The sequence below is a fragment of the Hyperoodon ampullatus genome, assembly GCF_949752795.1.
Source record: "Hyperoodon ampullatus genome assembly, chromosome: 4".
Classification (NCBI taxonomy): Eukaryota; Metazoa; Chordata; class Mammalia; order Artiodactyla; family Ziphiidae; genus Hyperoodon; species Hyperoodon ampullatus.
Window position 1 is genome coordinate 41,512,901 of NC_136917.1, and position 27,862 is coordinate 41,540,762.

The 27,862-nt window shown below is 47.4% G+C and overlaps 1 protein-coding gene across 1 annotated transcript in view; it reads left to right on the top strand.

Annotated features, from left to right (window-relative positions):
• The window catches only part of ADAM19 (ADAM metallopeptidase domain 19), a gene marked incomplete at both ends in the record, with an annotated part of 84,507 nt that overhangs the window by 36,118 nt on the left and 20,527 nt on the right, over nt 1-27,862 (top strand). Inside the window, 8 exons of the mRNA XM_079701928.1 lie at nt 3,498-3,574; nt 12,305-12,497; nt 13,172-13,237; nt 17,935-18,006; nt 21,408-21,574; nt 23,519-23,603; nt 24,290-24,429; nt 26,509-26,686. Coding sequence (XP_079558054.1) covers nt 3,498-3,574; nt 12,305-12,497; nt 13,172-13,237; nt 17,935-18,006; nt 21,408-21,574; nt 23,519-23,603; nt 24,290-24,429; nt 26,509-26,686 — 978 coding nt within the window. The remainder of the gene's footprint in view (nt 1-3,497; nt 3,575-12,304; nt 12,498-13,171; nt 13,238-17,934; nt 18,007-21,407; nt 21,575-23,518; nt 23,604-24,289; nt 24,430-26,508; nt 26,687-27,862) is intronic.

Below are 27,862 nucleotides of genomic sequence, written 5' to 3' on the forward strand. Positions count from 1 at the left end.
CCAAGACCTTCCTGGGGTGGGGGGCGAGGAGTGGCTGGTGCCCACGGGAGGCAAGTAGGCTCTGTCTTCTCATCTCTGGGAAGGCTGGCCAGCTGTGGTTCCACACCTTCTTCAAGGCCCCTTGGTTGACACGTCTTCCTCCCTTGAGACTTATGTTCTCTGTCTCCAGCGAGGTGGGGAAGGGACAGACATGCCTCAAAAGCCCCTCGACGTTATGACCTCACAAAGCACCCTCCTCTGGGTTTGGCTTCTGCACTTCTGTGCTGAAGAATGGGTCTCAGTGCTCTGAGTTTGCCATGAGCTCATGCTTCCTGCTACGAAAGCCCCCTCAGGGTGGCCCCCTCAGGCTGAGAGGCTGGGAAGGAATGCGATGACTTCATGGCTGTTGTGTACTTGTTCTTTGTGCTCTCAGGGTTAGGCAGAGATGTTGTGAGGGCCTTTGAGAAACAGAGGACAGTGAGAGAACTTCCCCTCCCTCCCAGAGAGCCCCTCCCTACTGAAGGTCTTCCTGAAGGTTGACTGAAGCACAGAAGCACATCTCGCCTGAAGCATGGGATGCCTCTTTGTTTTCTTACATCCCCTGCTCCTAGGCTCTGGCAAAGCCCCCACCCAGCCCCAGGGGGCTTCCAGGCAGCTTTCTTACTTGGGAGCTGAAGACTCAAAGAGAAATGGGAATGGAATAAACCACTTAGCTTCCCTTGACCCAAAGGTTGCGGATCACACTCTCCTACCAAACTTGGCCAGGGGTAGTGGGAGTTGTGGGAACCTTATCCAACCCATTGCTGGGCCTGTGGGCTCCAGCCCTGATCTAGGTCAGATCACTGGGGGAATGGTCTGTGAGTGTGTTCCAGTAGCACGAGTTGCAGAGTTTGGGGTCTGAAGCCAGGGTTTTAGTCTTGGCTTTAACTAGCTGTGTGACCTGAAAAACCCTTTTGACCACACTAGTGTTGAGTTTCCTCATCTGAAAATTGGATATGCTAAGATCTGACTCCTCAGGGCTGTGGAAGGGTAAGATGAATCACTGATTTTTATGGGAATTTATAAACATCTCTTCCAATGCCACATCTCACAGATGAGGAAATGGAGGGGAGAAGAGAAAAAGGAACATGCCGAAGTCGAGATAACCAGTGAGAGGCAGGGCTTAGACTAGTACCTCCATCCCCGCTGGTGCTGGAAGATAATAGAGCTTTTGACAAATGAAGTTCCATGCATTTTGCTGGGTCTGCTTTTGCTAAGAGAGACAGAGCATGGAGTCTGAAGTCAGGCTGCTGGGGTTTGAATCTCCACTTTGCCGTGTGGCCCTGTGAATGACCTAAAACCTCTCCAGCTTTTAGTTCCCCCTTTTAAAAAATGAGAATAAGAGTATCTACCTCATAAGGCTGTGATCAGAATTAAAGGCAAAAAAATCATGTAAATTGTTTATCTAGGAGCAAAAGCTGGGTAGATGTTAGCTCTTACTGTTAATAACAGTGAGTGGCCGGCATTATTATCACATGCGGTGATGTGTGTGACAGCCCTTTGTAAGGTGTGTTGCACTGTACTCATGACTAGAGCTGAGCAGAGGGTGGAACCAGAGAATGTAGACGAATGGGTTAGCTGTCTCCTGGGTCACATGCCTGCCTGCTGGGGACCAAGGAACAACCACAATCAAGTGTGGTCCTGGTGATGGATCACTCGGACTGTTGTTACGCAGGTGGATGCCAGAGATTCCTGATTGGTCCTGCTCAGGCCCAGGACATTGGTGGGGAAAGATTAAGCTTCTCTGTCTGCAACTACACAGTTTACCTCCTTCTTAAGACCTTCTTAAGAACCTGGCTCTGCCCTGGAGATTTTACCTTATTTCTCTTCGGACCAGCTTATCTCTTTTGACCTTTTGGGAAGAAGCTTGTAGGAATGTGTCCCTTGTTATCGCCCGTTGGTGTGCTGGGAACAGTCCTGGTTTGTGTCTGTCTGTCTGGTTTAGCACTTTATCACTCTCAACAGGGTCCTGGTTTGCCTCGTAAATGCTCTGGCTACCCTACTTATCAAACACTCTGCTGGCACCTCGAACTTTATTTCAAGCCATTCTTCATGATTTGTAATTATCTTTGTATGGCTTTTAAACTAATATTGGCTCTCACAAGACCATAAGTCCTACGAAGGCTGGAGCTGTGTCTGTTGCTCACTGTTGTGTCTCGGGGCCTAGTCCTGGGCCTAGCACATAGTGGTTTGTAGCCATGAGGAATCCAGCCAGGTTGGGAAGACCAGATGGCCGTGAGATGCCCTGGCTAGAGAGCAGCAGCAGATCTGCAAGCGGTGCCAAATCAAGTCTCCTCCAGGCGCGTAGGGATTCAAGGGGGGCAGGGAAGATGGGGGATAGATCAGTTTCCTAGAGCCACTGTAACTAAGTGCCATCAACTTGGAGGTTTAAAACAACAGAAATGTGTTCTCTCATAGTTCTGAAGGCTAGAAGTCCAAAATCAAGGTTATGCTCCCTCTGTCGTCTCTAGGGAAGGATCCTTCCTTGCCTCTTCCAGCTTCTAGTGGCTCCTGGCCATGCTTGGTGCTTCTTGGCTTCTAGTTTTGTCTAATCTCTGCCTCCATCTACACATGGCCTTTTTCTTTGTGTGTGTGTGTGTGTGCCTCTCTGTGTCCTCTCTTCTTTTCATAAGAATACTAGTTCAGTATGGCCTCATCTTAATTTAATTACATCTGTAAAGACCCTATTCCAAATAAGATCACATTCTGAGGTTCTGGGTAGACATGAATTTTGCGGGGGACACTGTTCAGTCCTTATGGGGGGCCAAGGATGTGAGTCTAGTGGGGAGGCAGGCTTTTGAGAAGCCAGTGTTTCCTGTGGCCAGCATCATGTCACAGAAAGAGATCTGAGGGACTTCCCTGGTGGCGCAGGGGTTAAGAATCTGCCTGCCAATGCAGGGGACACGGGTTCGAGCCCTGCTCCGGGAAGATCCCACATGCCGCAGAGCAACTAAGCCCGTGCGCCACAACTACTGAGCCCGCGCTCTAGAGCCTGCGAGCCACAACTACTGAGCCCACGTGCCTAGAGCCTGTGCTCCGCAATAAGAGAAACCACCGCAATGAGAAGCCCGTGCACCGCAACGAAGAGTAGCCCCCGCTCGCCGCAACTAGAGAAAGCCCGCGCGCGGCAGTGAAGACCCAACGCAGCCAAAAATTAATAAATAAACTGTTTCTCTGGAAAAAATTTTTTAAAAAAAGAGATCTGAAATCCTGGGTTCTCCAGCTAGCGGTGAGACCTGCGGCAAATCTCTTTGCTCCTCTGAGCCTTAGCTTCTTCATCTTTTCAGTGAGGATGTTGGCATCCACCCTGTCCCATCGCCCAGGAACATTGCAAGGGTCAAATAAAATGGTGGCTTAGAAAACTCTTTGCAGATTGTAGGCTTAGGGTAGGTATATAATCATCCCTGACTTTACGAGACACTAACATTGCCATGCTTATCAGTATCCTGTGGTCTGACCACCCGCTTTCTCCATGCTAGGATCACTGCTTTTACCATGGGACAGTGAGGAAGGCAGAACAGTCCAGTGTCACGCTCAGCACCTGCCGGGGAATGAGGTAAGAGGCCCTGACAGTGCTGGAGGTTGGGGGGGGGCACCTGAGACTCTCCCCAGGAATGGAATTTTTTAAGCTAAGTGGGGCTGGCCTTGGGCAGGGACTTTGAGAAGCTGTCTATTGAGAATGTATGCAAGCCAGCTCTGAGAAGGGCTGAGCTTGGGAGGGACAAGGGAAATAATCCTTTGATGATGATGATGGTAAAAATAATAATGTTAATAATAGATAACCCACAGATTCGCTGGGGATTGAGCGTACTCTTTCCTGAGGAGCTTGAGGTTTTATTATTATTTAGGTATGGTGAAGCCAACAGAGCAGGAGACAACTGCCATCGAAAAGACACTTTATTGTACTCAAGATCCCAGGAGGAGGGGCACGCCATGCTGGGGCTGGGGCACAGGGCAGCACAGGGGTCAGTCAGGAGGCAGAGCCGGGAGAGGGAATGTGGGCAGGAGTCTTTATTGTGGTTTCTGTGGAAAGGAACAGGAAAGGCAGGGTAAGCAGGCTTAGGATTGGCTAGTTTGAATCATTTTTGTGGGATCTGGGGCATGGGGCTGTCCCTAGTTGTCTGGTACCTGGCCCCGGGGTGAACAGGCCCGGGGGGGTGGGCGGCCCAGAGAGTAAGAAGCCCATTGGAAAGGCATATTGCGCTCACTGGTGAGTTACCATCTGTAGGAATTGGCTAACCCTGGGGGCGGGAGCAAGGTCCCAGTGTCAAAGCACCAGGATATAGGAAATAAAAGACATGGTTCATACACTTGAAGTTGATGAATTTGAGCATTTATTCCCACTTCTCCTTTGCTCTTCTCTGGTAGAAGTGCTTATAGGTGGCAAAAAAGGAAATAGGCAGCTAGTGGAAAGAGCAGGAAGAGAAGGGAGAAGCAAGGATAATCTTCAAGACAGAAAATGAACTGAAAAGTTCCAACGAGGGGGCATGTGGGAAAGAGAGTGACTCCATTCTCTGAGCCAGACGACCTGGCTTTGAGCAAGTAGCAGTTGACCAGAGGGGTGACCTTGGGCCTTGATGGTCTCTTTTGTAAGATGTGGATAAGGGAAATATATATCTGTCGTGTTGTGAGGATTGCACATGCTAATAGATATCTAACGTTTAGAACTGGCCAGTATATACAAGCACTCAGTCACCTCCCAGACCCGTGCTTCCCGGGCGGGGCCCGCAGAGGGGCACCATCAGCATCACCTGGGAGCTTGTTCAAAATGTAGTATCTCAGGTCCCACCCAGACCTACTGGATTGTAACCTGTATTTTTACCAAGATCCCCAGGTGATATGTGTGCACGTTATAGTTTATACCTGAGAATATGTGTTCCTTGAGAATATGAATTCTATCTCAATATCTGTTTCTCTCCTCCAGCCTACCCTGGTGCTTTGCATATAGTAGGATCTATACATGTATGCTGGAGTAATAAAAATCATTTATTTAGACTCTTCCCACCCTCCCCTCCTTTTGGAAAAGAGATGATGATCTGAAAAACCTGTGTTCTAATTGCCTATACTAATTGCCTGGGTTTTAATTGCCTATACTATGTGGTACCTGTACCCAGTGTGTTGATAACCTAGCTCTATGAAAACAAAAAGAAAAAAAAGCACTGATATGTAGCATCTGCCAGTATGCTGGTAAAAATATTCCCACCATGACCAATTCGAAGCTATCAACATGATGTTACTGAAGGCAGCATTGGGCAGATATGCACACGTTGGCCCTCATGGGCCAGTAGGAGGTGTTTCTACTGTCTACCCTTCCTCTCTCTTGATTGATTGGGCCAATGATTGTTTCTTTCATTCAGCAAATTAACACTGGGTGTCTGCTCTATGCCCATGCCCTACACGGGTGGAGGGAAGACAGGCATATAAAAGTAATTTTCTGAGCCCTCAGTTTCTCATCTGTAAAGTGGGCACGGATGATAGGCATGGTAGAGAATGTTAAGTGCTGTGTTAATGCTACAGCATGCAGATGGAATTATTATCATCTTATAGCAGTGAAACCATGCTAAGACTCACCCAGGCTCACATGCCAATGTGAGGCCCATCATGCTGCAGATCCCACGTGTTTGTTTATAAATTGAGCCATGTCTCATCTGTAAGGCTTCATGGTGAGTCGGCCGGAGGGAATTAGGCAGGAAACAAGCTTTGGCTGGGAGGCCATAACAGAGACCCCAAATCCCCTGCTCAAGTGACCTATTTGAACCTAGCCAACTGGCCTTCCAGTGGTGTTTACAGGCCCAGCCATCTGCAGTCTGCAAGTGAACAACATCTGTCCCAAGAAGGAGGAAAGGGAACATGCAGGTGTGACTTGCTTCTCTCTGCCTATTCCTCTGTCCTCTTGGTCTGGGGCAGTGGGAATTTGGCTTGGCCTCTCGTACATCATTCCCACAGCTGTGCTGATAGGGGGAAACTGGGTGAGCCGTCCATGTGTTTCTATTTTGCACGCTTCCCTTTTATGGGTTCCACCCGCCTTATTTTCCCAGCCTTCTCACTACACACCTTAAGAAACCAAGGGTGTCTGTGGGCCCGACTGATTTAAGAGCTGGAGACGCATGGCAGATGGCTCCATTCAGACTCTGGAGTAGGAGCAGCTGTAGCAGCAGCAGGCTTCAAACCCTCGTAGCACTCAAGTCGCCCCCTACTAAGGCTCATAAAGTGATGCTGCAATGGAAAATCTCCATAGCAATTGTGCTTCTCTCCTGGAAACATGCTCTTTGTGATTGGAGAAAATAGGTAGGATTTATACCAAGTGGGATCTTCAGGCTGATGATACAAATACAGAGGAATCCAGCTGAGTTTCTAGATTGTTGCTGGGCATCCTCTTCTCTCCAAAGCAGTTCTTTGGGCTAATTTAATTGAAGAGGTAATACAGGATCATAGTAAAAATACATTCAAATAATACAAGAGCGTACAATGAAAGAGTACGCTTCCTGTTTCCCGAATCCCCCCTCCCCAGTGGCAGCCACTGTTACCAGTTTCTTGTGTATCCTTTTAGAAATATTCCTTCCAAAAAGGAACATGGATATGTAATATAATGCTCTGTAATCTTGTTTAGGCCACTGACTCCTTTGAGAATAGAGTGGCAGCTCTGGATATTTATAAACTACACCAATGAAAAGATGTGGCACACCATTTCCTAGGGATGTTTAGTGTCCATACTTCCCAAGCCTGTCTCTTATGAAGGACTCATCTAAATGTCCTATACAATGTCTTGCGTGCACAAATGCTTTGCAAATTAACATAAAGTATAAATTTTAGGAGCAATGATTATTTGTGAAGAAATCTAGACATTACTGGGTTGAGGTGTCCTTGACTGAACCTGTGGGATTTGGCAGACACTGGGCCTGCGTGTACGTGTGTGTGTGCGTGTGCGCACATGTGTGTCCAACTCACTGTCTATCAGCAGGAGAGGTATTGATCACAGTAAAAACATTTTTTTGACCTGATTGTTCACTTTATTTGTAAAGAAAATGCTATTGAAGATTATCATTACATAACTAATGAGTGTGCTAAACATCCAAATAATACTGGAGCATAAAACTAAAAGAAGTGAAAATTCTTTATCCTGTCCTGCCCTTTCAATCAATCTTATTCCCCATCTGTAATCTGTTGGGGAGTATACATAATTGAAATACATAATCATGTGTATATATGATTTTTTAATCCAAGAGAGATTGGTTATAGGGTTATACATACCATTCTATAATTGGTTTCTTTCTTTTTCCAATTTAACATTATGTCGTAGGCACACATAGATCTAGCTCATTCTTTTAATGGCTGTATAGTATCTTAAGTACTAGTGTCTGGCAAGTTTAATTACATAGAAAGTCTTTCAAAGACATACAGTAGGTCACCTGTAGTAATCTATTTGATGCATCACTCTTATAGCAGATCTGTCCTCAAAACCCTGGGGCCCATACTCACTGTGGTTATACCTTACCCCAGGTCCCTGGACTCAGACTCTGTGGGAGAGAGAGGATATGAAATTAAGAGTGAGCACAGGAGGATGTGTGTGAACGTTATGTGATGGCTTAGAAGGAGCTCACAATTTAGAGTCAAGCGACCTGAGTTTCAGATCTGGCTCCATACCTCCCGGCTGTGTGATCTCTGAGCTTTCCTCCCCCTATTTCATTTCATTTCCTCCTTGTCTTTGCCTTGGCCAGCTCAGCTCTCTAGATGGTGCCCACGGTGTAGGGGGCTGCTGAGTCCTGGGTGGGGGGCTGAGGGTGGTGTCATGGCTCCGCCCGTGAGTAAGGAGCCTGGATGTCAGGAGACCTGGGATCTGCCCCCAGCTCTGACAGTAGCTCACTAGGTGACCTTGGGCAAGTTCCTACTTCTCTGGGCTTTGGTTCCTCTCATCTGAGAAAGCAGGGTAGACAAGACCATGGAAAGGACTCTTCAGTGTTGAAATTTCTGTGCTGCAGAGAGTGGGCAGAGTTTCCAGGAGGTGGGGCGCCTGGGACAGAAGGAGCCAGTCCATGCCTATCTGCCCTTTTGCCAAGGAGAGGCGTGGCCCTTTCCTGTTTGAATACCTGGCCTTCCTTCTGCAGGACAGATAAGAAATGCTACCTCTGTGTCAAGCATAGAGTAAGCCCCCACAGGGCAGCATCACCTTGTGTCAGGTATAGATTCTGGAGCCAGGCAGTTCCTGGTATAAAACCTGACAGGTTGCTTCAGTTCCCTAGCATCAGTTTTCTCACCTGTAAAATGGGAGCAACAGTAGTGACATCATTGATGGATTTACATGAGGTGATCAGTGCAACTTCCTTGAGATCAGGGACTTTTTTTTGTTTTCCTATCATGCTGCATCCCCGGTGCCTAGAACTGTTCCTGGCACACAGTAGGTGCTCAATACATATGTGCTGAATGGCTACTGAATAAGATGCCTTGTACCCTGCCTTGTGTATCATACATGCTCAATGACTATTAGCTATCCTTTTTAAATATTACCCTAATTGTTAGTAAACATTGCCTCTTACTTCAGTCAACTATCATAGCAGCCCTGTGAGAGGGACAGCTTTGTTGAGTAACTTAGCCCAAAGCTAGCAGACAGCAGAGCCAGAATTTGAATCCAGGTGTGTCCCACTCCCGAGCCCATGCTGTCCACTTGTGGCTTGCCACCCCATCCCAGAGGGACCACATCACCCATGTGACCACGTCACCTCTGTGCTGCCTTTGAAGCTCCCTGTAACTCCTTCTCACTTGCATGCAGATTTAGAGGGAAGGAAAGAAGTGTGACAGAGTGATTAACTCTTAGGGCAGCTCTGGATATAGGCATGTACGGTGTGTCCCCTTGGGTTCAGCTGTAAATGGACAAATTCCTAAGAAGCAGTTCTTGCCTAGTTCCTGGAACGATGCATTTGAGCGAGTCCTGTAGTCATTCAGGGGTTAAACCTGCTGCCTGCCTGGCCTGCCCTGCCAGGGTTCCTCTGTACAATTTCATTTGTATCAAGCTCTCAACAATGAATAGTGTGTGAGGTCCTGGCCACCCAACCTCATGGGTCCCCCTCCGGCGCCCCCCCGCTAAGCTCTGCCAGTGCTTACATTTAGCAAATTAGATCAACTGAGACACTTAGGAGGAGAAATGACTGGTGAGTGTTCAGGGGAGGGCAGCTAGCAGGGCTTGGGATTGGTGACAGGGAAGGGCTCTGGGAAGTAGATTCTCACAAATCCCCCACTCTCAAAGCTGGGCTTCGCTGTGACATGCTAGGGCTTGTGCCAGCCTCTCCTCCATCCCCAGGCAGTCGGGAAGGTGGCAACTGTGACACAGGCACATTACCAGCAGCCACAGCAGGGGCAGGGGAGGGTAGCGGCCGCAGAGTCCTGTTGCTGGAAGGACCTTCAGTGTCCTTCTGAGCTTGTGTTTCTACAGTTATAATCTGCCCACTCCCTGGAACAGAATTGCTTAGAGCTCTGTGAAAAGACAGGCCCCTGCCAGAGGCTGGGCTCCAGGTCAAGGTTCCTGAGTGTGGCTGTGCAGGGGATTACTATGGGACTTGTTCACTTGCTCAGGCCTACAGAATCTGCATCTCCTAGGTGGGGCCTGGACATCTCCATTTTTACTACACCCTGTAGAATATTCTAATGGGTAGATCTGGGAGATTTGATCCTAAGATCTTTGACCCCTAGGTTTGGAACTCACTGATAGAGGCAGATAGCACAGAGGTTAAGGGCATGGGGTCCAGAGCCTGCTGGACCTTAAATCTTTGGCCCCAGGATACCCATGAGAGCTTGTTATTTAATCTCTCTGGAGCTCAGTTTCCTTATCTATAAAATGGGACCCATGATGGTGCTTTATAGCACTGATGTAAGAATGAAATAAGAATGACGATTATAAGCACAGTGCCTGGCATATAGTTAACTCTCAAAAAATGGTGTCTAAAAATGAGAAATAGACTGACTGCCTCTCCCAGTTGGTGTCTCACTTCAGACAGGCCAGTTGGGTAATGGCCAATCACGCCTCAGAGGAGAGTTGCTGATTCTTGTCACTTATAGCTACTCTACAGGGCTCTGGTGACAGAGGCAGTGTGAGGTCATGGTTAAGGTCTTGGGACCTAGGTTTTTACTGCCTGTGTGACTTTGGTCAGTTGATTAACCTCGCTGAGCCTTAGTTTTCTCGTTTGTAAAATGAGGATAATATTTGTAAGGGTCATAGAAGTTGGTGTGAATAATAAAATACTCGGCACAGTGCCTGGTCCATAGCAAAGACTCAGTAGTTTATAACCACCATGATTGTTGTTCACTGTGCACCAAACTTCTGTGTTGTCTCTGTCCTATTCAGCCTAGAGGCTTATTCAAGTGATGCCTGGTCAGCTACACTGGAACTTTCCACCCACTGGGTGTTACCTCCACAGCCACAACCCAGTGCACACAAAGCCATCTGCTGGTTTGTGGTGAAGCCCTCTGCTTCCAGTGTTTGTAGCCATTGGGGGAAACTGAGGTGACGGGGAGGGGCCTTGGTCAGCCAAGATGAGAAGATAGCTTGAGAACAGGATGCCCACAGCAGCTCTGCCCTCTGCCCTTTCCCGTCTGGACTCAGGAGCGGATGTGACCCTTGCTGTTTGCTCCACTCTCACCCCCAGCTGCACAGGCAGCCCATTGGGTGTCCTGCCGGGGGGCTGGTCTGGGATTGCTGCGTCAGCCTGGGTGAGGTAGCCGGGAAGTCGTCAGGCTCCCTGGCACCGGAATGAGGTCAACCAGGGATGGATTCCAGGAAGGACTGTTGCTGATCAGGGCCTGGCGCTGTCTCTCCTGAGAGCGTCGCAGGCTCTTCCCAAAGGGCAAAACCTGGGTGGGGACCCGGAGGTGTTAGGGGCAGGGATGGAAGCCGAGACAGCCAAAGAGAGGTCCTCCTGCCAGTTTGGAGTGGCAAAGATTCACTTGGCTACACTTTACCTTTTGAAATTTCTGGATGGATAGAGCCTGAGGTTTTGGAGCACATGAAATGCTGTGGGCTCCCTGGGGTACATTGCTGGGATCTTCCTTCCCCAGGGCCCTGATAACATTCCCTTGCTCTAGTTTTCATCTCACAGTGTCAAGGATGGCAAATACCTGCTACGGGGGCCTCTTATTGGTGATAGTGATTGATAGTAAGCTGTGCACTCTTTCTCACCGAGTCCAGATAAAGCGCCCAGAAGACTCATTGCTGTAACACCCCAAGCAGCAGCATCCAACATCAGTGTTCAGGGCGATGGAAGCTTTTTGCCTTCTCTGTTAACATACTGTAGTGATTTATTCTCGTGTTCAGACTCTAAGCTCCATGAGGGCAGGCATCTTGTCTGTCCTGTTCACTAGTCCATCCTCAGCAACTAGCACGATGCCTGGCACATAGCAGCAGCTCAGGAAGTATTTGTGGAATGAATGTCTGTCCTCCAATGGAATGTGAATTACACAAGGACAGGGATTATGTCTAGATTACATCTAATACAGAGTAAGGGTTCAATGAATGAAAAAATATAATGAATGAACGCACATCTTTATTCTGAGTTCAAGGCTAGTATCTGTAACCCAGAGAAAAGAGTAGTCACACATGCTTGGTTGTGGGTGTCACCTCACCGCAGAGCTGCCTTGCTGATGCAGGGAAATTGGGGCTGGTAGGCATGCCATCAGTGATGTCTCTAGCTTTGGTTTCCAAGAGCAAGTACACTTGTCTTTCCATTTAATCATCCCAAGAGTCCTGTGAAGTTAGAAGATTATCATTTGCATTTACACTTGGGGAAACTGAGGCTTGGAGTGGTTGAAGAGGTTTGTTGAAGAGCATTTGGCAATTTAATGTTGGAGCTAAGATTAGAACTTGGGTCTCCTCATCCTCAGGCCAGCATTCTTTCTCCAGTCACCAGACGGTCTTTTTCTCAGTCTATAGAGTTTTGACCTGTGATCTGTTGTATGCTGTGTTTGGGTTTGGGAGGTTTTTTGGAATCCTAGTCGTGCCATCCTTTATGAGTATGAGCTGTCCCTGGTCCAGCCCTTTTAGAACCTTCAAGCTTCTCTGTGATATGCTTTTGTACCCTGAAACCGTGCACCACATCTCACATACATGTGCATTTCTCTGGAGAGGAAGTCTGAGTTTGCGTCAGATTCTCACCAAGGAGTGCACGACCCCATAATAAGATTAAGAAGCAATGATCAAAACCAACTGTGAAATTTTGTATATGGGGAAACTGAGGCCTGAGCAAGGGACTTTTCCAGGACCATAATCTTTGACCAGAGACTCTATTTCTCCCGTCAACAGAGGACTGATTATGGTGAGCAGTAACCTCAGCTACATCATCGAGCCCCTCCCTGACAGCGAGGGCCACCACCTTATTTACAGATCCGAACATCTCAAGCTCCCCCCTGGGAACTGTGGGTTCGAGCACTCCAAGCCCACCGCCAGGGACTGGGTCCTTCAGTTTACAAACCAGATCAAGAAGCGACCTCGCAGGGTGAGTTTTTCTTAGCGCAGGAGTTAGCCTGGGGGTAGGCTTGTCCCTTCTGAGGACCCTTACCTTGGATCCAGGAGTATTTCTAAATTAAAGGGATATAGCTAAGAAGGAGGAAACAGGTTTTTCCTCTTAGTCTAAGTCATTGTTGAATGTGAGAAACCCTTGTTTTCGACAGAATAACTGCTTTGGGGGAAAACATTACTACCTTTAAAGTAAGGTGCTGATTTCAGAAACTTTAAAATGTGAGAAAAAAATATACGCCTCCCTTTTTGGAATAGCCACTTAACCATGTGCACAAAATGCTTGTATCTATTTATACCGAAAATAGAGGTATATGGTTTAAATGTCTTTTGGGAACTTGATTGTCAGCATGTTCCCTCACGGTATGTCAGCCTCTGTTCTGTCTGCACTAGGCAGCCAGCTCATTATTTCTGGAGACTAAAGGACTGGACCCACTGTCCCAGAGCAGCCTCCCGCGATAACCAAGATGGCGGGCGGAAGGTGTAGTGAGGGTGATGATGAAGCGACCATAGCTGGGGTTGTCTCCAGATCCCAGGTACAAATTTAGTAAGGAGGGCCGCTGCTTATTAACTGTACCATTTCTGAGCAGTTTTTTGAAATGAGGTCAAGTCCACCATTTCTATAGCTCTGATCTGCTTATGTCTCTTTCTTAGATGAAAAGGGAAGATTTACACTCCATGAAGTATGTGGAGCTTTACCTTGTGGCTGATTATGCAGAGGTAAGGGGGAGGCAATGGGTTTTAGCAGAAAAATCGCTCTCTTGATAGCTTCCATTCCAGCCTTCAAACTGCTTTGGGGAAATACTAAAGCATTCCTCTTTTTCCGGTTTGTCATGTGATTTTGACCTTAAATCTGACCAAGGGCTCTTTTTGCTATTTTAAACACAGTTGGGAAAAAAACAAGGAGAAGTCTCTTCCAGCTCAGTACATTAATCAGAACATCAGGACAAAGAATGTTATTTAGGTTAACATTCCTTAGACTGGGTCTGAAGACCCTTAGGTTTTGGTGCTTATTCTTTGGGAGAATAGAGATAGACCTGCCCCTCACATCACAGGGTTTACAGTAGCAGCAGAAAAACTCTCTAGCTCCAAGTGTGATGACTGCTAGGGTGGTTCATTGTAGAGGATTAGAGTGCAGATAATGAATTGGGGAAAGCTTCCCAAGGCAGTGGTGTTGAAGCTGACTCCTAAAGAATGGATTTAGGCCCTATGACCCATATTTGCCTAAATTAGCCGTATTTTACCTCATTCTCACTTTATGTAGTGGCTCAACCACAGAACTGACATATCTTTTGGGCATGGAAGGTCAGATGAGCTGAGCACTCCCCACGTTCTAATACTGCACCTCGCCTGGGGCTCCCTTTCAGACAGAACTCATCACAGTTCCCATCTGTCACATACCATCCAAATGGGTTAGTTAGCAGCTCCCCCAGAGGAGCAATCCCACAGCACAGATCCTGGAGGGCAGTGCAGGGAAGGGGGAAGAATACTAGACTTCGCTCTGGAAGAGCTGCCTTCCAGTGTTAGTGGCAGGACGAGGGGGCCCTTGAGTGTCTGCAAGGACACGGAATCGTTAACTGGGCAGAGACGCGGAGGTGAAGGGCTCTCCCAGGCCGAGGAAACATTTTTTTTTAAATATATGTATATATATTTCAATTTTATTTATTTATTTATTTATTTTTGGCTGCATTGGGTCTTCGTTGCTGCACACGGGCTTTCTCTAGTTGCCGCGAGTGGTGGCTACTCTTCGTTGTGGTGTGCGGGCTTCTCACTGCAGTGGCTTCTCTTGTTGCAGAACACAGGCTCTAGAGTGCAGGTTTCAGTAGTTGTGCCGCACGGGCTCAGTAGTTGTGGCACATGGGCTCAGTAATTGTGGCTCGTGGGCTCTAGAGTGCAGGCTTCAGTAGTTGTGGCACACAGGCTCAGTAGTTGTGGTTAGTGGGCTCTAGAGCACAGGCTCAGTCATTGTGGCACACGGGCTTAGTTGCTCCGCGGCATGTGGGATTTTCCCGGACCAGGGCTCGAACCCGTGTCCCCTGCATTGGCAGGCGGATTCTTAACCACTGCACCACCAGGGAAGCCCAGAGGGAACATCTTGTTCTGCTTTGAGAGGAGTTTTGCTTTTTAATTGATGTCGGTATTGGTTTTTCCAGCAGCCTTTCTTTCTTTCATTTTTTTTTTCTTTTGTTTTCCTTTCCAAAGACTGGTGTGTGTGTAGGATGGGGGAGTGGTGTGGGGAGCAAAATCCTAAGTGATTTAAAAGCCGCAGCTGCGCAGTCATGGGAGATGCTAATGGCGCTGGCCCCTGCCTAACAAAACTGCCATAGTGGGAGGGTTGCTGGAAGAGAGCTGAGCTTCCCCGGCTCCTGGACATCTTTAAGCTTTGCATTTGAGATCCTCTAATACAGTGGTCTCGAGAACCTTTCTTTTTTTTTTTTTTTTTTTTGCTGCAGAATCCTTTGTTCAGATGAAAGCTCCTGGGACCCCAATAGTTAAGCATATAGAAACACAGCTGCTCTAATGGAAAGGTGGGGTGATGCTCCCCCTCGGCCTTGCACTCTCACCAGAGGACTCCTGGTGTGGGGATTTAAAACCCACTGGGTGTGAGTCTGAAAGCTGGAGAAGCGGGGGTGGGGTGGGGATGGGACATCTTCAGTCTCCTGACCTCCAGGGTCACAGCAAACCCCCAAGAGGACAAGTGTGTGCCCGAGGTGCCTCCAGAACTGTGCTGTGCCTAGAGCCATCTTCCTGTTCTAGAGGGAGGGTCTCTAGCAGCGCCCCATAGGTGTTGCCCACAGGCCGTGATTTATGCAGCTCAGTGGATGGTGGATAGGGAATGAGCTCACTACTCAGGTCCTGGGCAGGGGTGGGTGGGGAAGTAATAGGCCAGGCTGGGCTCACAGGCTCACAAATCCCTGCCCCCTCACCACCTCTTCCCCCACTCCCTCTCCAAGTGGCCTCTCATCCTCCGCGGGCAGAAATGTATTCCTGACAATTAATTAATCTGAGAGGACGGGCAGACAGGGAAGAGGAGGGCCGCCTTATCTGTGATTTATAACCTGGTGCTGAGACAGGCCAGGCTTCGCCTCTGGGCTCTGGACTTAGCACAGGGAGCAGAGACATGGATGGGGTTGCTGCCTGGAGAGAGAGGGTTTTTAGCAGTAAAAATGACCCTGCAGCTCCCTGGGCCTAGGTGGGAGCACCTGGAGTGGTTCTCAGTTTATTCATTCCTCAGGGGAAATGGGAGATCCAGGTGGGGGAAGAGCAAGATGGGATTTGGAGGAGGAGACAGGGTAGCTGTGAGAACAGGTATGCCAAGGACTTTTCAAGATACAGACAGAATGTGGGGCAGTTGGGAAAGACCAGGTGATGCACCGTGTTTTAAGGCCCGTGTCAGCCCAGAAAGTGTAAGTGGGAGATACTCTTTTCTTTACATCAGAGGTCTGTAAACTATAGCCCGTGGTCAAATCCAGCCCACTCCGGGTTTTTATAAATAAAGTTTTACTGGAACGTATCCATGCCTGCCGCTGCATGTGTTGTCCATGGCTGCTTTTGAGCTACAATGGCAGAGTTGAGTAGTTGTGGTAGAGACTTTATGGCTGCAAAGCCTAAAATATTTACAGTCGGGCCATTTGCAGAAAGTTTGCTGACTCTTGCCTGAGGCTCTTCAGGATAGCATGATACATTCCTTAAAACTATGGTGGTGCTGTTTGAAGATAGGATTAATATATTTGAAAGACAATGAAATCTGACTCTGATGTTCTAATAAATACTCCCTAAATGCTGCAGCACTTTCTGTGCCGTGAGACGAGTTTAGAAATGGGATGACTCAGTAAAGAGAAACTTCAGGATTAACACCTTGGAAAGGTCTAAGTCCCAGGATCTTACATTGAATTTAACTCCATAGAAAGCAATGGTGAAAGTGAGACGATTGCAGTTCTGATGAGTCACGGTTCCCAGGAGGCCCAGGAAGGTCCAGAAGCAGTGGGAGAATAGGAAACGGTGCGTTTCTCCCCCTATCATGGCTGAGACACACCCCCATCTGGACAAATATCCCAGAGTGTTTTATTTGGCTGTTCTTTTCATTTCTTTCTTGTATATTCTTGTGGGATGCAGTGGAGGAAGGACGTGAAGGTTTGGACTGAAGTAACATATATCGTGTGTACACAAGGTAAATCAGATAGGTACCCAGGTTCTGTGTAACAATGGCAGCATATAGGACATACCCATCATTTTCAAATTTAGGTTGCAGTTGTAACAAATTTTATCTTTATGCTGTGAAGCGTTCCTTCATCATTGCAGCTGAAAGTGATCTACCCTTTTTTTTTTTTTTTTTTTTTTGCGGTACGCGGGCCTCTCACCGTTGTGGCCTCTCCGGTTGAGGAGCACAGGCTCCAGACACGCAGGCTCAGCAGCCATGGCTCACGGACCCAGCCGCTCCGCGGCACGCGGGATCTTCCCAGACCGGGGCAAGAACCCGTGTCCCCTGCATCGGCAGGTGGACTCTCAACCACTGCGCCACCAGGGAAGCCCGTGATCTACCCTTTTGAAGCAGGCGTGATAAAGTGAGGCTACCTACCGAAATGTGCCCCTCCTGCTACCCACGGCAGATATTTCTGATGGAGCACAGCGCTTTTTCCTGCCGAGCCCCTTGCAGTCTTAGAATTCTCCTCGCTGTGGAAGGCACTGCTAGTTGATCTGAGCAGCGTGCCAGGTGAAGCCTATTCGCCAAGCTTTTATGATCCTCATTGCCAGCACTCATTCTGTGTCATTCACACGGCCTCCTGTTGCAGTTATTTCTGTGCAGGTTTTCTCAGCCCGTTTCTATTTCATACTCCTTAAATATAGCATCTGCCATCATTGTTATTTCTGGTCCTCTCTGTGTTTTAACTGAAGCTCCTTCAAGGCTAGGACCAGGACCACACACTTTGTATCCTACCCAGCACCAAGTGCAGTGCCTTGCACACTGCAGGTGTTCAGCAACAATTTGACCATGTTGACTGATCATGTGCACGGAGGCCTTGTGAGATCCCTGTGATGGTGGCTCCATGCTGCGGTGATGACCGAGGCAAGGATTGGATTGGTCCCTCTTCTAAGCCCCAGTGGAAGTTTGCAGGAAGCCTTGTAATTAGGAGGACAGGAGAACGAGGTTGACTTCACAGGCTGGAGGAAGACAGTTCAGTTCACTGCACAACTGTTACATGCCTACTGTGTGCCCAGAGCTGATCTAGCAGTGGGAGGGACTAAGATGGATGTGACCCAGGTTCTGCCCTCCCAAGCCGACACTATGTGCCAGGGAGATAGTCGTCCTAGAAGACGGAAGAAAATGAAAAGGAATTCAAAGACCAGTAATGGGGCACATGAGGGGTCCTGGGAAGGGTTCTGGGGTCTCACCTAGTTCTGCTTGCCCCATTTAGTTTCAGAAGAATCGACGAGACCAGGACGCCACCAAACACAAGCTCATGGAGATCGCCAATTACGTTGATAAGGTGAGACCAGGTGTGTCCTTGTGGGAAAGGTGCCAGCACCTTAGAGGAGCTGCAGGATAGGAGATCACACCTGACTTGCCTCTTGCTCGACTGGCCGCCCCACCAGCTTCTGGGAGGCAGTAGCGATGCAGCTGAAGCTCAGTGGTCACGACAAGACCGTCAACTGCATGGACCGAGCCAAGTAACTTGTCTTGTTTGGGTTGCTGTCTTGTTTTGCTTTTTAATTTACAAAATGAGGGGTTGATTTAAATCAATAGCTTTGGATTGTTTTTGTTTTTCTGATGGAATCCTTTTTCCAATGTCTATATAAAAGTCCGATGAAAACAGACTCCTCTAAGCTGAAGCAGGAGTGAGGACCCAGAGTGCTGTCCTCTGACCCCCTTCCCCTCATCCCTGCCTTAAAAGTTGAGGAGTGGGTTGTTTGGGGTCAATCTGTATAATCTCCATCTGTAAAACAGTTCTAAAATCATTTGGTTTTGTCTCTTAGAAAAGCCATGCAGTTGGTTAACTTTCCTAGGTCAGGCTCTTTTAAACAAGCTCTTAGGAAATACCCAGATTCTTGAATTTTACTAGAATAGGCTGGTCTGGGACTTGGAAATACTTTGTTTATATGAAAGAGTGCAAAATGCAGAAGAGGTAACCTAGAATGACAGTGGCCTCTTGATAGGCGAGTGGTAAATAGTTTTAAAAAGTAGATTTTAATGTTTGGGATCGCAGGTCTCTTGAGGATCTGATCACATTTATTGTACAATTTCAGGGCACTCACAAAACTTCTGAACCTTAACTCTGGGCTTGCTAGGGATTCCTGGATCCCAGGTCTCAAGGGGGAATATATATATATATATATGTGTGTGTGTGTGTGTGTGTGTATATATATATATATATATTTTTTTTTTTTAAATATTAGAGGATAAGGAAGAGAACAAATATTTTTAGGGATTGACAAGCAAATTTGGTAGTGTTCTGAAGTCATTGGATGGGCAGGTCTATGCCCTGTGTTTTTGCCGTAGATGACTCTAGAAACGCTGGTCAGTGTTTGATGCCTGGTGAAAGTCAAACACTGGCATTTCCTGGAAGGAAGGACTCCAGGGACACAGTCCAGTCCTCTCTCTAGCCTTCAATTCACTCAACAATAACATCTAAATGATCCCACAACCCAAACACTGAGCATCTGGGAAAACAAGAAAAGCTTGTTTCCCTGGGGGTAGACCCTGTTATCCCGCATGTGACATCTATTGTTCTGGAGATGCTGCAGGTGGGAGACTTGGCTGGGTCTCCCCTATGTAGATTCTGCAGCTGGTCTGGGTGATAGAACCAGGGGTGCTGGTGAAAAGTGGAAGGAGAAGAGAGGCGTTAGCAAACCGCATCCTGGCTGGAAGGCCCCCAGCCTTGCCAGCTGGTGTGCTCTGTGAAGCAGTCTCGGTTCTCTCATCTGCAGCTGAGGTTAGTCACTCCTGGCTGGGGTTAGGGAAGGCAAACTCACTTCTCTGAGGCTTGCTGACCCGCCTACTTGAACTGAACTATTATGGAACTAAAACTGGAATGCACTGCACTAATCGGCTGAATCATGAACCCAATCAAAAATGTTTTTCCTTAACTGTGAAAAAAGCCAAGTTTAAGTCCTCAAAAAGCTCCCTAGTGAAGCAAGTTCAAATTGAAATCCAAACCCTTTATTTTCTGCAATGATTGACCTGGCACAAAACAGGAAAATCAAAATTTCCATTGAAATCAACTGATACTCTGCTGAATCTGGAGCCCATTTACATCACAGTTTCTTGGGGGCAGGTTGATTCTCTGGATGTGTAAATATGATAGCACTTCAGCAGTGTAGTGTCGTCATGAGTAGACTCTGAGGTCTAATAATCCGGGCCTTAATCCTGGCTCTGCCAGCTTCCTGCTGAGACTTTGGCAAGTTACTGAACTTCTCTAGGCCTCAGTGCTTAATACATAGAAAGCACTTGATAAGCATTTGTGCTATGATTGTTATATTTACCTGGGGCAGTACCTGCCACTTTCGGATTAAGGTGGCATCTCCTGCTCACGTGACCTAGGTTTACCTGCAGTTTTTTTTTTTTAAGTTGCTGTCTCAGTATTCTCTAGGGTAGGCCAGTCAAAGAATTCCTTGTACCTACGCCTTCCAGTACTTTGCTTTAAGGAAAACCCTCTTCCTGCTATGTGTGTGTGAGATGAAAGATACTGTGTCATGAAAGTTAGATGTAGCTCTATCCTTAAGGAGCCCAAGGATCAAGGCTCGTTTATAGAATTTCAGGATCTCTGGGTTGGACAAAATCCTGAAGATTATCTGGGACCTTTGCAGCCTAAAGCTTGCAACCTGTTTATGGCATCCTTCACAAAACCCAAAAACCCCCAGTGATGGGGAAAGAAAATTTGAAAGTAAGCACATCTGTCTACATGTATTTCATTTATACCCATTTACTTCCAAAATGAGTCGGAGACGTCTTCCAATAAATCCATTAATATATCCACACAATGGAATACTAGTCAGCAATAAAAAGGAATGGCAGCCTGATACAGGCTACAAGACGGATGAATCTCAGAAACATGTTAAATGAAAGAAATAACAAAAGACCACATATTGTGTAATTTCATTTATAGAATATGTCTGGAAAAGGCAAATCTGTGGAGACAGAAAGTGGATTAGTGATTGCCCAGGTCTGGGGGTGAAAATGGGCAATGATGGTAAATGGACATAAGGGATCTTGTTGGTGTGATGAAAATAGTCTAAAATTGGATTATGGTGATCACTTTACAACTTGGTAAGTTTACTAAAAAATATTGAGCTGTACACCTAAAATGGGTGGATTCTGTGATATGTAAATTATACCTCAATAAAGTTGTTTTGAAAATCCATATACAAGAGAACTTTTTAGACATGTATAAAAATGATAAGGGCCATAAAGGAATGGGGAGGGATAATTGTACCAGACACCTGGGCCCAAGGTCCTTATTATAGATGACAGAGTGGCTTAGCTCGCTTTGAAAGCTTCTTTCCTGTTTGAAGTGAAATGTCTTCCTGTCTTTTTTACCTATAGACTGAGCCCCACTTTAGGCTTATGTGCAAAAATGCTGATCCTTTCTCCACATGAGAACCCCGTGCATGTCTGAAAACAACTCTGTGTCCTATCTCAGTCTTCGTTTCTCTAAGCTAAGTCACCCCAGCTCTGCCACCAGGGGCAGAGCCTCTCTTAGGATGTCGTGCCTGTCTCAGGATGTCCCCCTTCTGAGAAGGTGAAGAGCAACACCTGTTCCCTCCTCCCCTTGGAGGCGTGTATAGAAGAGAAATCTGGAATCTGTGCTCCTAGCGCTTGGGCTAGGAAGGGGCTCATAATCTCACGTGGTGTTGACAGATGATGCTGTGACTCTTCTGTGTGTGTTTTCAGTTTTACCGATCCTTGAATATCCGGATTGCCCTCGTGGGCTTGGAAGTGTGGACTCACGGGAATATGTGTGAAGTTTCGGAGAACCCGTACTCTACCCTCTGGTCATTTCTCAGCTGGAGGCGCAAGCTGCTCGCCCGGAAGAGCCATGACAATGCACAGTTAATCACGTAAATAGCTTTTTCCATATGTGTTTCCTTGGCCTTGGCTGCAAAGCCCCTGCCTGCAGTGCATGTGCTGTTCGTCCTTTTCTCCCCAGTGCTGAAGGTTGGCTGGACTAAGCCATCCTGACTCTCCAGTCCAGGTAACGAAGTGTTCCTCAGGCATGTGCTCCGTACCCAGTATATCCAGGAAAATATTAAAAAGCCTGAGTCATAGCAATCCCAAGAAGTGTTTACAACCCAAATAAGAAAATTAGCCTTAGACATATTTAGTTGAGTCTCTGAAACAATTGGGTGTGTATTTGGGAAGTGAGTGACTGTGGTCATGGCTGCTTTGAAACAGACTTTCTAAGGGGCTCACCTTGATCTTCGTGGTGCTTTGTTCTAGAATGGGTGTTAATCGCCCAAAGCAGGCACAGGAGAGGGGTCTCGGCTTGTCCTTCTTGTCATTCCCAGGGGCTCAGGGCCGACTACGAGATAGTCAAGTGGAAGATAGTGCAGGACTAGTGTGTTTGGGAGGAGGGAGACAGACATGGGGGGAGAGGGAGGTTGTGTTGGAGTTTGTTCAGTCCCCAGAGAGAAAAGAGCAGAAACTGATGGGGGTCATGGTGGCCCGTGACAGTCCCCCATGGTGATTATCTAGTATTTATTAGTGTTGACTTCCAAAGGTATTCTCAGGAAGTTACAACAGAAGGCACATACATAATAAAACCAATTTTTTTTTTCCTGTTTCCTAAATATCTCTGAAACAACAATCATTTAAACCTTTGTTTACTCTTTAAAAGAGACCGGGGAAATAGCTGTACCAATAACCCGAGTGCTTACTTCATGATGGCACATTTACCTAGGAAGAGTCTTTGGTTACCAAAACTTTGGCCTGATCTTTGAAAGCCTGGAGTTCTGCTTTGGGCAAGACCTTGAATCCAATTTCCAGTAGGACTTCTTTGGAGCCATGTGTGAGTTTATCAGATAACCAGTAGGGCGTCATAGAGCTTTGCATGTATTTTTTTGCAGAGTGTTTCTCTGAAGATAAATGTGCCTTGAATTCAACAAACATGTATTAAGCACCCACTATGTGTCTGATTCTATGCTAAGTTCTAATGACCCCAAAATAAATGAGATAGCCTTGACTCTCTAAGATATCATGCTCTAAGTAAGAAGACAAACACAGAGATATAAAAGCATGATGTAATGAACTTCCATGTAGATGCTTTAAATAAATATCATGTTTGTGGCATGCACGAAAACACTGGTATTTTATTCACTCCTTTGCCCCTGCCCTGGATGCATACAGCTGAGAAAAGCGTGTATTAAACTGGGGGAATGTAGCTGGCTGTTGGCAGATTAGGAGCACAGTTGCAAAACAAAGGCAGAAACAGCTCATCCTTGCACCCAGCTGCACTTTGTGAGGCTCCTGATGGGACACATCTGTTTCCTTGGCCCCAGAGTGATGCAGGAATGAAGCATCAGCTCCCACAGCTGCTGCCTTGACCCCCCCTCCTCATACACATACCACAGAGCCAGGGATATGGCAGGGCACCCTGGCAGCTGGCGGAAGTGGGCATGATTCACTTCAGCATCAGAACCTGTGCCACCCTTCCCTCATCCCCACCCTCTGACCTTTTCCTCTGCAGCAGGAATGGGATGCAGCTTTGCAAGCCCTGCCCATTTCCTTCCAGGGAATGGGGCTACGGGCATATTGTGGGAAGAAGTGACCTTTTGCTCTCTCTTCTGTTTCTCTGGAGCAGTGAGAGAGTAGGTGAGAGGAAGTGAGAGGTGTGGTGACCTGGAAGTTGTCCAGCTGGCCTAGAGTAGTGGGCTCTCTCCCCCTTGGGAATGATCTGGGAATGTCAGCAGGGCCAGGGAATGCCGTGATGGCCACCCACTCCTGGGCACATGGAAACAGCCCTCTCGGTCCCCACTCCAGTCACCCTCTCTCTTTCCCTCCTGCAGGGGCATGTCTTTCCACGGCACCACCATCGGCCTGGCCCCCCTCATGGCCATGTGCTCTGTGTACCAGTCTGGAGGGGTCAACATGGTGAGTCTCAGCCAATATTATTGATGCTGCAGAAGGCGGAGAATTGCCCCACAAGACAGGAGGTCATCTTCTAAAAAATAATTTTATATTAATTGCTGCAGGAAAAGAGAAGATTGGACATAAAGAAGGGCAGTTGTTTAAAATGAAGGCATTAAGTTCTAAGAGGTGGAGGTACTCAGGGATGAATTTTCATTTATTGTAATGTATCCCCAGTTTTCAAGCTCAGGAGAACCTTGAAGCAATTACATTAATCATACATCGCTAGATGTCTTATATATTCCAGACCAGGGGCTCAGAAATTGTAAGATACAGAGATAAAATGTTTTTTTTTTATCCGAAGTCTTGTGTTGTTCTGTATATCTTTATGGAACAAGAGCCTGTCTCAGAGTCACAGGAAATTATTGCCCTCTTTTGCAGTTCTCTCTGACTTTGTGAGAGTGTTTGGACTACTCATGTCTGACCTGTGAAGTAGACAGCAAGGAGGCTGCTGTCCATTTCTTTGTCCACCCCTCTATCCACCTGTATTTATTGACAGATGCAGCAGGGTAGTTAAGAGCACAGGCTTTAGTCACCGAGCCTGTACGCACAGCAATTGTATAATCAGTGGAGGGCTGTGAGGCTTGGCTAAAGAAGAGGCAGGGCTGTAGGGGGGAGATGTCCTTGACCTGAACTGTCTCCCTGAGCAGGACCACTCTGAGAATGCCATTGGCGTGGCTGCCACCATGGCCCACGAGATGGGCCACAACTTCGGCATGAGCCATGATTCTGCGGATTGCTGCTCCGCCAGCGCGGCTGATGGTGGGTGCATCATGGCAGCCGCCACCGGGTGAGTCAAGCGGGAAGGTGAGGATGGGGAGGACGGCAGAGCACGAGAGGCCAGTGCGGCCCCTGTGTTGCTCCTGGCCCAGGGAGCCTCTGTTATACTAACAGGGGCATTGAAGAAAAAGGGGGTTTTGACCACAAAAGCATTGGAGGAAGACCAAGAAAACAATCGTGTGGAAGGAGCACAGGTTTCTAGCAGGAAGTTTGGTGTGGTGTAACCTTAGATATACTTAATTTCTGTCTTGGGGTTCTTTAGCTATAAAATTGGCATAACCACGTGTGTCTTTTCCACTTCATGAATTTTTGCTGAGAACCCATTTATAATAGCCACAATCCTCAATCCCGCCATGTGAACGAAGTGTGATCAGTGCTGTTATGCCTCAGGCCAGACTGAACGTGCTGAGGTAGCCTCCAGAACAAGGAAAGGGAAGGAGAGCACCCCCACCCCCACCCCCAGTGACTCCTCAGGGAATTTACAGGCTGCGTTTACCACAAGGAATAAGGATAAGGCAGCTCCATCTCCCTGTAGCTGTGAAGGGTCTTTAAACCAGAGCCTTTGAAAGAGAATTCTGGAGTTGCTTAAAAGTCAGTGCCTGGACTCAGACAGCAGAGAACACTGGGTTCTTCCGGGACCCTAGTCACTTCAGAAGGCACCACGGTGGAAGCTTGTGTTCCTCCCACCCCAAACCATTAGGGTCTGCTTATGCTTCTTAGGGAATGGTGTGTCTCCAAGAGGAGATGCAGGGGCTTCCCTGGTGGCGCAGTGGTTAAGAATCCATCTGCCAGTGCAGGGGACACGGGTTTGAGCCCTGCTCTGGGGAGATCCCACATGCCACGCAGCAACTAAGCCCTTGCGCCACAACTACTGAGCCTGCGTTCTAGAGCCCGAGAGCCACAACTACTGAGTCCGTGTGCCACAACTACGGAAGTCCGTGCGCCTAGAGCCCGTGCTCTGCAACAAGAGAAGCCACCACAGTGAGAAGCCTGCGTACTGCTACGAAGAGTAGCCCCCGCTTGCCGCAACTAGAGAAAGCCTGCGTGCAGCAGTGAAGATCCAACGCAGCCTAAATAAATAGATAGATAGATAGACAGATAGGAGATGCAGCTTTCTTGGAGCTCCAGTGTCCATTGTTTTCTCCTCACTTCTCAGAGAAAGTGACACACAAAGAATGATGTTGACATGCAGGGGACAACTCCATGGGTCATGCTCAAACCCCTGTGAGCTCACCATTAAGTCCACCTCTTTCTCTCTCAATCTAAAAAGCATATTTGTAGACAAATGGTTGAGAGAGTTATACTAATTACTACTCCTATTTGTTTTTAAGCTGTTCACAAATTTTAGTAGTTTAACAATTATTAGTAACAAGTTCTTTGTGACATTCCTGACAACTGAAGAAAACCCTCCAGTGTTTACCCTTTAGTTGGTTTAGAGAATTGGGATCAGGATAACTTTTCCCTTATAGACCCAAATTGTGGTACTGACCTGCCGCCAGAGAGTGTATGACTTTTGTCTCTTTTTCCCAATAGTGGGATCCAGGACCTTTCATATTCTTGTGATAAAGACCATGTGTTTGTGAGTTAGCTGGTTGAGTTTGGAGTGCTGCCTGCATCCTTAGAACAGAGATCAGATCACTGGCCCAACAAAGAAATTAAACCCTTGAACTTGGCCTTTTTTGGCCTGGTCTTCTGTTCTAAGAAAATCTCCATCTAATATCAGCTTCAGGAAGAGTTTGGGTTGGCTGGAATTTTATTCAGCTCTAAGGCTCAAGAGACCTATTGTAACACACTAGTTATCCTTTATTTATTGCAACTCCTTCATGAAAACGGCTGAAATTGTTGCTTCAAATTCTCAAGTAAAGCCTCCATGGAGCGTGAGAAAGAAAAGCATTATGGGGTGGTTAATATTTCTTAATTCTTAGAATGTTAATGTACAGGTGATGTTCTAGGGGGGCAGAATATATGTGCATGGGACTATAGGGGTCTGAGTCCAGCTGGAATCAGCCTCATGGGCAGCAGGATTGATGCTGTTCTGGCTGCTCGATGCTCAGACTCCCAGCTAATTCCAACCCTGTTCTTCTCCCAGGCACCCCTTTCCCAGAGTGTTCAATAGATGCAATAGGAAGGAGCTGGACAGGTATCTGCAGTCAGGCGGAGGGATGTGTCTCTCCAACATGCCGGACACCAGGACGCTGTATGGAGGCCAGAGATGTGGAAATGGGTACCTGGAAGATGGGGAAGAATGTGACTGTGGAGAGGAGGAGGTAAGCTGTTGTGCTGGTGCTAGTGAGAGGGGAAGACTTTTCATTGGCTTCAAATCTCAAGGTTAAAGAGAATGCAAGCGAAAATTTAGTCATAGGCATTTCCTGCACACACGTGGCTATCAAAGACCCCATCACAAATAAGATGTGGGGAGTAAGCCTTGAATGGACCACGTCTGTAGACTCTCCCGGTTTGAAGTTGACATTGTTTATGTCCAGATTGTGAGCATCGGGTCTGCCCAGAAACCACAGTTTTTGCCAGTGAAGCCACAGGTGGCCTCCTTGGCCCTCCAGCTGTACTGAATTTATTCTGAAGGCCATGCAGCCAGATATATGAACTTGAACCTGGGCATTATGAGGATGCTTAAAATAACAAGCTCATGCTGTTTGGCCTGGAGAAGAGATGATTGAAAGGAAGGGGATGTAGGAAGTACTGGCAAGTCTGAAAGGGACTTCTAGGAGGAAGAAGCAGCAGAACTCTTGGTGTACAAGCTCTTTGCTTCCTTATAATCTTCAGAATGAGAGTGGTGGGCGTACAGCATAGCTCTCTCACTTTTAACAGATGCTCGCTCTTCTGCAGAAAGCAGAACTGAATAGTTTCATATCTGTTTTTTGAAGGATGAAAATATGTACGTTAACATGCAAAATAATTTGTGGGAGAATGTGTGAGTATTCTATGTATTCAGAATAAACTATGTGGGTGAGATTGAGGGTCTGTATATGTGGGAAAAGACTATTTGATTTTATAATCTTCTCTATGGTTTGACTTTTTTTTTTTTTTTTTGCTGTATGTGGGCCTCTCACTGTTGTGGCCTCTCCCGTTGTGGAGCACAGGCTCCGGACGCACAGGCCCAGCGGCCATGGCCCACGGGCCCAGCCGCTCCGCGGCATGTGGGATCTTCCCAGACCGGGGCACAAACCTGTGTCCCCCACATCGTCAGACGGACTCTCAACCACTGCGCCACCAGGGAAGCCCCTGACTTTTTTTTAGTGCCAGCACGTAACTTTCATAATAAAACAAGAACTAGTTAAAGGCTCACCATCCGCACCACCATGAGTTCAGAGAAATCAGCCCAGACCCTTCAGAGAGTTGTATTATCACGGAGGGCCTGTGGGGTTGAAGAGCAGCCTGTGAGTGGGCTTGGCCAGTTGGCTTATATTCAGAGGAGCTTCTCATTC